At 34.1% G+C, this 11,456-nt stretch overlaps 2 protein-coding genes across 2 annotated transcripts; one reads left to right on the top strand and one right to left on the bottom strand.

Moving 5' to 3' along the window:
* Nucleotides 1-2,034: 2,034 nt before the first annotated feature.
* Nucleotides 2,035-4,981, top strand: LOC115724953 (nudix hydrolase 19, chloroplastic). The gene is made up of 6 exons (XM_030654336.2): nucleotides 2,035-2,706; nucleotides 2,953-3,093; nucleotides 3,230-3,334; nucleotides 3,489-3,588; nucleotides 3,900-3,992; nucleotides 4,219-4,981. The coding sequence occupies exons 1-6, from the start codon at nucleotides 2,095-2,097 to the stop codon at nucleotides 4,509-4,511; spliced, it is 1,344 nt and encodes a 447-aa protein (XP_030510196.1). The 5' UTR covers nucleotides 2,035-2,094; the 3' UTR covers nucleotides 4,512-4,981.
* LOC115724954 (uncharacterized) lies at nucleotides 4,971-7,157 on the bottom strand. Its single transcript, XM_030654337.2, has 2 exons — nucleotides 5,629-7,157; nucleotides 4,971-5,548 (listed from the first exon to the last, which is right to left on the bottom strand). The coding sequence occupies exons 1-2, from the start codon at nucleotides 6,379-6,381 to the stop codon at nucleotides 5,264-5,266; spliced, it is 1,038 nt and encodes a 345-aa protein (XP_030510197.1). The 5' UTR covers nucleotides 6,382-7,157; the 3' UTR covers nucleotides 4,971-5,263.
* Between the last annotated feature and the right edge of the window lie 4,299 nt (nucleotides 7,158-11,456).

The raw sequence follows: 11,456 nt of genomic DNA, 5'->3' as shown, positions 1-11,456 counted from the left end.
CAACACTATAATCTTAATAAATTCATATGTTCTGGACTTAAATAGAATTCATACATTATATACATATAATCATGAAATAAATCATGTGAACCATGCAACATAAAATATTATTTCTGATCTTTATTAATAAGTAAATCTGATTATATGAAATGAGTTTTATTTAGGGCATAAAACCCAACAATTATATCAATGGACACTATAGTAAAACTCAATAAATATAATTTTATAATTACTAAGAGTTCAGTTCCATATTAATAGTAAAGTAATCATAGAATTAATAAACAAGATTATTTGATTGATAAGATTCAATAAATAAATCTAGTTTATATTGGAACTTAGGATTATAGGTCCATGGTCCCCGGATTTCCACTATCAAACACTATCAAAGGAAGGGAACAATAGATGTGTATGAAAGTTTAGAAAAATCTATTTTGAATTGTCAAAATAATGATTATTTATTTTGTAATAAATAATTTATTTTTCAAATTAATTAAATTAAATAAATTAGGAAACGATAAAAGTTGTCAGGACAAAAGATACATCTATTGTCTTAATTGAGACAAGGCAGATGCCACCCACATTGTGTCGAGACACGGTGTAGGCGCCACCTACATAAGGTGTCCCCACTGGTTTTTTTGAGTTAATTAATTAATTTTAAAGATAAATATTTATTTCAATTTAAATTAAACTAAATTAAGGAGATCAAAATTATTAGGTATAATTTTTGGGAAGCCTAAAAAGGTCAATCTAATTAATTTTTTCTCTCTATCACTAAAAAGAAAAGTTATTGCTCATGTGTTGAGATAAACTGAAGAACTCTATACTCTATTTTCCTACTAGCCCACAATAGTCTTTGTGTGTGATGGAAGATTTGGAAGGCTACGATCTAAGTTTTCTAATCATCTAAATAATGATACAACTTACGTTCAGTTTAATATATATACACATACGGTGATCTTGGACATATAAAATCAGAAACAACTCTTTCGCTGCGTACTTGATTTAGTACCATAAAACTAGCATATAAACCATTATTTGAAAAATGTCAGATAAACCTATCTTGTGTATCAAAGAAAGAACAAGGAATAGACAAAAATAGTTTTGGCTTCGACATTATCAAGCATTTCCTGAATAAGAGAGAATTTCAACCCACCTAAAGTTTGAGGTCACTAACCAATTGAAGAGTAGGACTGCCCTTAAAAGAATAGGCTCAACCTATATGGTCATTTGGTATCCACATATCATCCCGAATTTTGAAAGTATTAACTTTCTTAACCAACCAGCGACAACCTTGTTCAAAAGGTCACGATCCCAAAGAATGCTCTTCCAAAGAAAAGAAACACGTTTTGTCTCTTCAATATCAAACAATGAACTATTGGCATAATAGAATCCCTTTATAACTTTAGCAGCTAAAGAGTTAGATGACAAAATAACTTTAGTGCATGTTTAGCAAGTAAAAATTAATTAAAAAAGAAATAGATCACGAAAGCTCATACCTCTATCATTTTTATACTAAAATAAGCCGGACCAAATACACCAATGTATCTTTTTCTTATCACTATCCCCTACCAAAATCTAGCACACATTCAATAAATTTCGAATTCATTAACAATTTTCATCGGCAAACGAAATAAATTCATAAAATTAGGAATGGTTTAGATGACTGATTTCAATAGAATAGGGAGAAGAAAAGTTTAGACGTATACTCAAAAAGTTTGTTTCAAATCTTTATATTTGATTGATTGAAATAGCTCATTTTTACTCATACCCGCAAAACAAGAAGTCCTAAATTCATATGTTTTCACCACAGTTTACTAAGAAATTAGTTAACAATTATTCTGTCGGCCATCGCGGTTACATCACATACGAACAAGGTGACGTAGTCTCACTCTCCTCCTCTTACGAAAACTGAGCACCACGGCGAAGAAGGACCCCACACATCCGAAACGTTCTCGTCACCATGACACTTGTCATTTTCATATTCTTCCACGTCACCATATATATGTTTCATCTATTTCTTTCCAAAACCAGAAAACGAAGCCTAATATTAAATTGAAGAAAAGAAAAATATGGTCAAATAGACACAAGGAAGTCATGCTCTCTCTCTTCCTCTCGTCCTCATCATCAACAACCTCTGCCGTCCTTTCTCTCTCTACAAAACTTCATAGCTCTACAACAAAGAGAGCTCTCTCTTACATTTTCACCTCCACCACCATGTCCATCAACCTCCAGTCCCATGCCTTTGCTGGTAACCCTCTAAGATCCAAGACCCCAAAAACTGGGGACCCTCTTTCCCCGACCCAAGCTCTCGAAACTCTCAAAATTCGGATTTTGGAGGCCACACATTTCCCTTCCTCGCCAAATTTTAAGGTCTTGCCCTTTAGAAAGGGTAGGCCTTTAGCCTCTTCTCTCGATGGGACCGGTGATTCTTCCTCTCCAAATTGGCATCTGGGTTGGCTTGCTTTGGCTGATTTCAAGGACTTGTTGGCCAAGTTGGGCACTGAGATTAACGGCGACTCGTTGGTTTATCTGGGCTCGCAAGCGGAGGACGACGTCGTTTACTGGGCAATTGATGTTTCCGAAGAGGCTAAGTTGGTTCCTGAATTGGGTAGTCTGAGGTTCTCTTTTGTTGAGCTTAGAATGCTCATGGTTGCCACTGATTGGGCTGATTCTAATGCCATGGGACAGTTGGCTGTTGCAGGTCATGTGAGTTTTTGTAGCTGTGTTAAAGGGTCTGATTATTTCGTTGATCTTTTCTGTTGATTGCCTTTTGTGAAAAGTTGTTAAAAATGAACATGGTTAGAGTTTTGTATTTGTAAATTTAATGTGTTGTTGGTTTTTTTTTTTTTTTTTGGAGGAACCAAATCATAGAGTATACATTTGATAAGTTACGTGAGATAATGCTTCATGTATTGTTATAATTGTTGTTGTTTGGTTTTGGCTATTCTTCAGGCCAGAGCGTTGTTGGAATGGCACAGTACATCAAACTTTTGTGGACGTTGCGGAGAGAAAACAATCCCTAAGGAAGCTGGAAGAAGAAAGCAATGTTCAAGTGATTTGTGCAAACAGAGAATCTACCCTCGTGTCGATCCTGTATGATTAAAACTTACTCTCTTTTGTCAACGGTTTTGTTTAGTCTCTTATGCAGAAGTAGAAGTAAACTAACTTGGTTGGATCCTTTTAAATTTTTAATTGTTGACTTTGCTACTTATGTTTCTCCATGACTCAGGTTGTCATTATGTTAGTAATTGACAGAGAGAACGACTGTGCCCTTTTAAGCAGACAATCTAGATTTGTACCACGTATGTGGAGTTGCTTGGCTGGTTTTATAGAGGTATGTAGCTAGGCATTGGGACTTGTTGAAAAAGTTTGAGATGCCTTTTTGAAATTCTTGAAAGTGCTTGTATATTTGCTTTTTGTAGTCCTCATTAGTATTTTTCTTAAAAGGTGTCTTCGTTCTCAATTGGAATGTGTTTTTGTGTAATTAGCCTGGGGAAAGCTTAGAAGAGGCAGTGAAGAGGGAAACATGGGAAGAGACTGGTATTGAAGTAGGTGAAGTTGTTTACCATAGTTCTCAACCTTGGCCAGGTACTTAAACTGCGGCAAGTCATTTCTATATCTTTATTCAGTGGCTTTTATGACGTTACATGTGCATACTCTTGCTATGTTTGGATTCACTTAAGTTTAGAATTTAGGGTATGTTCAGGGTGCTAAATTGCTGCATTACTTCTGTGAAATAATTCATACACAACATTCGTACTCTGTCAACTTAATCTTTTCAAGTTTTCATTTGACTTTAGTACTGCAGCATGGTCTGTATTGAAAACTGATACATGTTATCAACTGTATGAAAGATTATTCCTTAATGTAATTTTGTTTCTTGTTTGGCTTGTCTGCAGTTGGACCAAGTAGCATCCCATGCCAATTAATGGTTGGGTTCTTCGCTTATGCAAAATCATTTGAAATAAATGTCGACAAGGAAGAGTTGGAAGGTAATTTTAGCTTTTTCTCCCCTAAATTCATAGCATCCCTTTACCAGCCTTCCTATCCTGTCTATATATGTATACATATAGTAAATTCTGTTATTCTTACTGAGTTGTGCTTTCTGTTATAATTATTTTTCACTTGTGTTTTTGCATTTCTACATCAGTTGTTATTATCCCTATGCAATTTTTTTGCTGATAAATTTTTGATGCTGTTAAACTCCACTTTCTCTAGATGCAAAATGGCACAGTAGAGAGGATGTGAAAAAAGCTTTGCTAGCTGCTGAGTACAAGAAGGCTCAAAAAACAGCAGCTGTGAAGGTAGAACAGATGTGCAAAGGAGTTGAGAAGACACAGAGCTTTTCAGGAGACTTCAATGTTGAGAGTGGTGAACTTGCACCGATGTTTTTCCCTGGACCATTTGCGATTGCCCATCACCTTATATCTACTTGGGCATTTCAGGATGAAACAACAGATGCCGGCCAAGCTCACCTTAAACAGCCTAGTGGTTCTTTCTCGAATTTGTAGCTGGGATTCCATCCATTCTCTAAGGCAGTTAACACCCAGATTCATGTTCCTGAAATGATTCTCTTCTTAGTTGCCTTGGAGAGAAGAAATTATTCATATTTTGGTTTCGCAGGACTAGTTAAGAGTGTGTGGTTTACTCTCAATTCCAGCAAAAAAAATTCTTCTACTGATCCGCATGCATCCTTGTTATAGTTTCTCCAGTAATCCCAGACGAGAAGGAAAGCTTTTTCTTTCAGCCTTTGTATGCTGAAATTGTACCTTTTCTTTTCACATATAATGTATATCAAATTAATAGCCTTTCAAAATGTATTTCAAGTTGAATCATATCATTTGTAATGATATCACATATTTCATTCCTACCAGTTTAGTACCCCAAGCTTCTCAGACTAATGTACCAATTCATTTGTGTATAGTACTGATATGCAACTTTTTATTCAGAAGTAACCAGTAAACAATCTATGCACTGCAAATCCGAATCAACTTGTTTACCTGATACTCTTTTCAGATTACAAAATCATGAGTCCCCACTACAACTCCACTGATCTTCCAAGCAGAGCAATTATACAAGTAATCTTTTTTCACTTATTTGGTTGAGGTATAAGAAGAAGCAGATTGAATCTATAAATGCAAGCAAGTAAACACAAATGGAAGTAACATGTACAAAAACAAAGTCCTTATCGATTACAATGGCATTATGAAATATACACATATCATAAATACTACCAAATATGAATCTAAGCTCTCTTTGCTCATCATATCTGCATATTTGCGTCAGAATTAGCCCATCTTATTGTTGACCTTGCAAGAGCATCCATGGGATCAGTACATTTGTGAAGAAGAGGATCATTATGTGGAAGAAGACCCTGCATTTCATCACAAGCGATTACCACAGTATTTACAGCTCTCATCAATAGAATCTGTACTGCTATTTTCATGAGATTCCGAGCTCCTTTTTTGTCGCCTCTCTTCACTGCTTCTACTGCAGGAATCACCACGTGCTCCATTGTTGCTCTGTCTGGCAAAACAACCTCAAAGCCCTGCAAATAAATGTTGAGATTTTCCATTCAAAACTAAAGACAAAATATCAAACACCTGTGGGAAATTCTCAAAACATTACCTCGTTCTGCAGCTTCTCTTGATATATACCAGCCACTAGAGATTCATTGGAGGCAAGAACTCCAATCCTTACACCATTACCAACCTCAAGAGGCTTCAACTTTGCTTCCAAAAGCTCCTTGGCGACACACTCACCAGCATGAAGGAAAGGCAAAGAACACCCTTCAGATATCTCACCTTGCCATACATGTAAAACATGGCAAGGCATGACTATACAGCGAGCTCCAGATTGCTCAAGAAAGACCCTTTTTTGCCTTAAGCTCTCGACTACCGGACCGAACTTAGATGATGGGATTTGAACCATATGAGCATTAAACGAGTGAAATGAATTCAAAATGGGAAGCTTCATCCGTAGTGATGAGTCACTGCAGACCACAAAGGGTGGGCAACCCCCAGCTCTGATCCCCCACCAGACAAGCTTTTCCAGGAAAATGAGAGTGGAAAAAGCAGAGACTCCACCTATGATGCCGATGGTATTTGGCTGGCTGAGGAGTTGGTCTGAGGTTTGAGTGCATCTTGGCCTTTGATTCACCACCCCAGAGCTTAAAACCTTGATGGGTTCTGGTAAGTTTCCACTTTCATCAGTCTGAACCAGAACTGAAGATACTTGTACTGTCAATGATGGAAGATGATGATGATTTGGTGATCTTATACGTCTGGCTCCAAAGTAGGCTCTGTTCTTTGTTACAAGGCCAAGAAGAACAGGAGGACTATGAAGTGTATGGAAGGACATTTTCATGGCCCCATCAAGCATTTTCAACAAGGTAATATATAATAAAGCCTTACTCTTCTCTTTTTTTTTTTTTATGAAGTTTTAAGCTTTTAAACAACTATTCAATCAATACCCTACATACTAGTTACTAAGAACTAAAACCCATCTCCACAAACTTAAGAACTCCATGATCTATGATGTGTTTTCACGGTTTCACCACCAATAACTGCTCACTTCATAGTTCTTCTAATAATGATGAAACAAACCCACCACCTCCAAATATCTAGATTCTAGAATGGGGGTGATTTAATTAAGAGATTCTGTGAAAAGATCAGTAAACACTGGGATGAGCTATATTGGTTGTTGGTTTTCTTCAGTGACAACTTGCCTAATGACAAAGACCCATGTTATAGCATCAAAATAGTATTTGACAGAGAATTCCACACCTTTCAAACTCACTACACACTTACAATAGTTGGTAGTAGTCCTTTTTTTATTAGTATTTTTTTTATTTTTATGGTTTAAGTTACCTTATTACAGCTTCAAAAATCAAGACCCTTGTAAAGTTCATGAGTCATACTAGTAAGAACATAAACAAAACAAAAGAAAACTTCACTGCCAGAGCCATGTGAAGTGCATATATAATGAGAGAACAGTCCAATTTTCGCTGCTAACTGGGTTATCTTTTATATTTTATATAATATATAGTCTTTATATTATAAATATATGTACATAAATACTGTCAAATGATAATATGTTAGGTGGATCCTACACATATTGTCATTCTGCAGTCATGGCATCATTCTTGGCCGTTGAAATAGGAGCTTAAGATAATACAAAACTACTTTTATGAAGAAAAAGAAAAAAAGATCATTGTAACAGCCTGCCGAGGCTCTTGGCTAGAGCTATTCTATTTTTATCCTTGTCTGACAAATATGACAAAGATTGATGTCAATGCTCAGAAAATGAGGACACTACTACCCATTTGCTCAATTTTAGAGAAAGATTTAATTTTTATGTTGCCCAAATAGAAAAATACACTTGAATGTCATGTAGAAAGTATAGAAGAAAAATTAAATGATTTTTCTAGTATTTCTTGTTTTAATAAGTTTGTTGGGAATATAAAAGTTTCCAAGGCAAAAATAAAATAAGGCTTTTATATTTTTACACTTCAAAATAGTTTTTTTTTATTCTACATAGAAACGTTTATTACAACTAACACTGCAATCTAAATCGCAACAAAAAATTGTATAGCAACCTATATAAAAATTACCAAAGAAATCACTTTAAAAACTCAAACCGTACATTTAAAAAAAAAAAAAAAATTAAAAAAACAAGGTAATTCTCCAAATAAAAATTCAATTTTATAAATTATCACTAAATGTTTAAAGCTTATCATTATATTTCAAAAATAATGTCAAATCACAATTTAATCAATTCGTACCTGCTTTAATTGACATTGAAGTAACTTTAATGGAAAACTTAGGAATAAATATATCATCATATCATTGCTATACAATCTGCAATGAAATCTCATGTCTCACTACTTGGAGTTCCTTTTAAGTCCACATAAGAATATTATTAATGTTAGAGAGTTCAGATTAATTAATTGTGATGAAAAACAATATTATATATTTCATTCTCTCTCTCAAATTTTTTTTTTTTTATCTTTCCATATATTAATAAGTGTATATTTTTATATCTCATTTTTTTAACACTATTTCTCTCTCTTACAAAAAATTAAAGAGCACTCCTCCTATATTTTTCTATCTTTTACATGATTAATAAAAATAGTATATATTTTTAGATATTTTGTAGTTTATTCAGAGTTAATTTATGAATAATTTGTATATTTTAACAAGATTGATGCCCTCTTATTTTTCTATTAATTTATAATTATCTTTTTGTTATTTTATAGTTATTTTTATGTTGTTGTTTAGGTGTTCTATAATTGTTTTATAATTATTTTTATGTTTTTTATTTTTTATTTTATACCGTTGTTATTTAGTTCATGTGTATTTTTATAGTGTATATTTTCAGTTTATTTCAGACAATATTTTCATTGTATGGTACATTTATTTTGTTATTTTTATATTGTTTTTTTAATTTTTTTTCTCAATTTATAGTTATTTTTAACTATCATTAACTTAAAAAGAAAAAAAAAAAAAGTTAACAGAATAACATTATAACAACAATTCTATAAAAAAAAATATATAAAATTACAAAAAGATAAATCAAGTTATCAAAATTAAGTAAAAAAAAATCGTCATACAAAAATATATTAAGGAGTTCATATAATTATTGTAATTAGGTCAATGTTTTGTTATTTTTCGGTTGCTTTATAGTTATATTTTTTATGTTTTATAGTTGTTTTCATGTTGTTCGTTAAATTTTTTAGGATTTTTTTTAGTTTTTTTTTTTATTTTATTTTATCGACACACAATATTTTTTGTAATTTTGAAACATTGAATACAGTATTTTTGTAAAGTTGGTAAGTAAAAATATAAAAAAATTTGTCTCACAGTATTTTTATAATTTTTTTCTCATTTTGTAATATTTTTGTAAATTTTCCTTTTCTATAAGTATCCTCAAGCTTCTTCCAAAACCCTAAACCCTATACCATATTTCTTCAAGCTTTTGAAAAAGATATTTTTTTGGTAGAGATTATATATATATATATATATATAAAAATATAAATATATGTTTTTATTATATATATTCTATTAAATATTTTCTAAATTGTTAACTGTTACTTATAAAATAAATTATTATTTATTTTTTTTAGAAATTATAGTTAAATTGGTCAATATCGACCTTCAATTTTGTTTTGTATGACGAATGTGGTTAATTTTAGTTTCGTATGCCCAGTTTTTTTTTTTTTTTTAAGGAAAATCATACTTTATTAGATAACCATCTCAATCACTAAACCATGTAACAAATCAGTTGGAACAGACTCCAGACTGAAAATACAATCAGGAAACGATACAGAGGCTCTAGCAAACATGAGCCACCATATTTGCTGATCGACGAACAAAATAAATAGAAATATTTTTTGAAACATTAAGAATAGCCTTACAATCATAACCACTTGACCAAACGTGGATATCATAACAATTGAGCTTCGCAAGGCTTGAACAATTGAAAGACAATTAGTTTTCAGGACCACTTGTTGCCAATATCGAGACTTGATCCAACTTAATGCTTCACGTACACCCATAGCTTCGGCAAGTTCAAGAGAAGAGTGTCCTTGGAAAATCTTAGTACGACCTTCAATAAGCAAACCCTGAGCCACCAAACCAATCCCAAATTGTCGGGTTTCACCAAAGACCGTTGCGTCAACATTAACCTTAACACTATGTTCTTGTGAGGCACCCAATGCTCAGTTCTGTCCCCATGAATCATACCAGAAGACGAGAGCTCAAAACCAGCAGTTTGAGCATTTTGCCATTAGTTAAGGAAGCCTTTTGTTGACGAAATGATGCTATCTGCACTTTGAATTTTATTCTACCGAACCCGATCATTTTTTACATTCCAAACAGCCCAAGAAACTGCCACCAACAGCTCTTTTTTCTCCCGATCGAGTGCCTGAAAACTCTCAACACACAAGGCCAAATACTTTGTCTCATGTTGCACACCCGTGCCTATACCAACTATGTCCCAGCAAAGCTTAACAACTATACAGGTAACCAAAGCATGTAGGATAGTTTCATCTTCAAGGGAACACACCGGACAGAGAGAGGTCACCACCGCATGCTTTGACCAAAGTTGAACCATGGTAGGGAGACAGCAACTACCCGCTCTCCAAACTAGATTCTTCATCTTTGGGGACAACTTGAGAGTCCAGAATTTCTTCCAAAATTTATTCACCGAAGACTCCTCCAAGTTCACCTCACCTTTAAGTTCATGGATGAGTTTGATGTAACACATTTCAAAACTAGTCGGACCCACTTCTATGAAAATCCCAGCTTACGGAGCATCGCTTCAAGAAAAGACCACCCACTCTATCATACGCCTTGCTCATATCAAGCTTGAGAGCCATATACCCTTCCTTTCCTTTGCGTTTTCTTTTTAAGTAATGCGAATTTCAAACGAAACCAGAACATTATCAGAAATTAAACGACCAGGGATAAACACACTTTGATTTTCTGAAATGACGGTGTTAATAATCAGCTTCATCCTATTGAACATAACCTTTGTGATAATCTTGTACATGACATTACAAAGGGCAATTGGAGGAGGATCAGACATAAGCTCTGGGTTCTTCTTCTTTGGAATAAGCACGACATTTGCCTCACTATTACCATCCTCCAAAGTGCATTGATCAAAGAAATAACGAACACATTTCACAACATCATGTCGCACTATAGACCAACACCGCTGGTAAAAAGCAGGGGTCATTCCATCTGGACCCAGGCTTTTATCAGGATTCATCTGAAATAAGGCTTTCTTCACGTCTTCTTCGCCAATAGGTTGGCATAACTCCATGTTAACACTGTCAGACACTACCTTAGAAACACAGTCTATCACCTCAGTGCAACAAGTGTTTCCAGAAGCAAACAAACCATGAAAGCACTCAGCCACAACTTTAGATAATCCTGACTCCCAAGTTACCCAATTATCGTGATCATCCTTCAACTGCTCAATCTGATTGTTCTTTTTTTTGCTACTTGCTGCCTTATGAAAATAGCTACTGTTTTGGTCACCTTCATGCAGCCAAAATTGTTTAGCTCTCTGCTTCCAGTAGCTCTCTCTCTGATCAAGGGCCTTGAAAAGCTTTTTCTTGACCTCATTGTAGCATTGAACCGAGGCCACATCCCGTTTACCGTGGAGCACCTTCAACTCTTTTGTGTACTTTTTTATACGGTGATTAAGTGTACCTGTTATCTCTTTACCCCACTCCTTGAGTTTTTCAACACACAAACTCAACTTTTCATCGAAGCTAGTAGCTTGACCATTTTTCCAACAATCTTTCACAATTTCAATACATAATGGTTCCTTCAACCAGGTATTTTCAAAGCAAAAACGACGAGTTGGAGCAAAATTATTGCAAATCGTGGGTTCAAGATAAATAGGTGAATGATCTGAAGTAGAAAAATCTAAATTTAAAAATATTAGCT

The sequence above is a fragment of the Cannabis sativa genome, chromosome 6, assembly GCF_029168945.1.
Source record: "Cannabis sativa cultivar Pink pepper isolate KNU-18-1 chromosome 6, ASM2916894v1, whole genome shotgun sequence".
In the NCBI taxonomy this organism is placed as follows: Eukaryota; Viridiplantae; Streptophyta; class Magnoliopsida; order Rosales; family Cannabaceae; genus Cannabis; species Cannabis sativa.
Note: the sequence above shows the minus strand (reverse complement) of the source record. Positions and strands in the feature narration are given on the sequence as shown.

Coding starts and splice junctions, on each gene's coding strand:
- LOC115724953 (XM_030654336.2), top strand. CDS start 2,095: ATGCTCTCTCTCTTCCTCTCGTCCTCATCATCAACAACCTCTGCCGTC. Junction 3,094..3,229: donor TCTACCCTCGTGTCGATCCT/GTATGATTAAAA, acceptor TCCATGACTCAG/GTTGTCATTATGTTAGTAAT. Junction 3,589..3,899: donor TAGTTCTCAACCTTGGCCAG/GTACTTAAACTG, acceptor GCTTGTCTGCAG/TTGGACCAAGTAGCATCCCA.
- LOC115724954 (XM_030654337.2), bottom strand. CDS start 6,381: ATGCTTGATGGGGCCATGAAAATGTCCTTCCATACACTTCATAGTCCT. Junction 5,549..5,628: donor AAGAGAAGCTGCAGAACGAG/GTAATGTTTTGA, acceptor ATTTATTTGCAG/GGCTTTGAGGTTGTTTTGCC.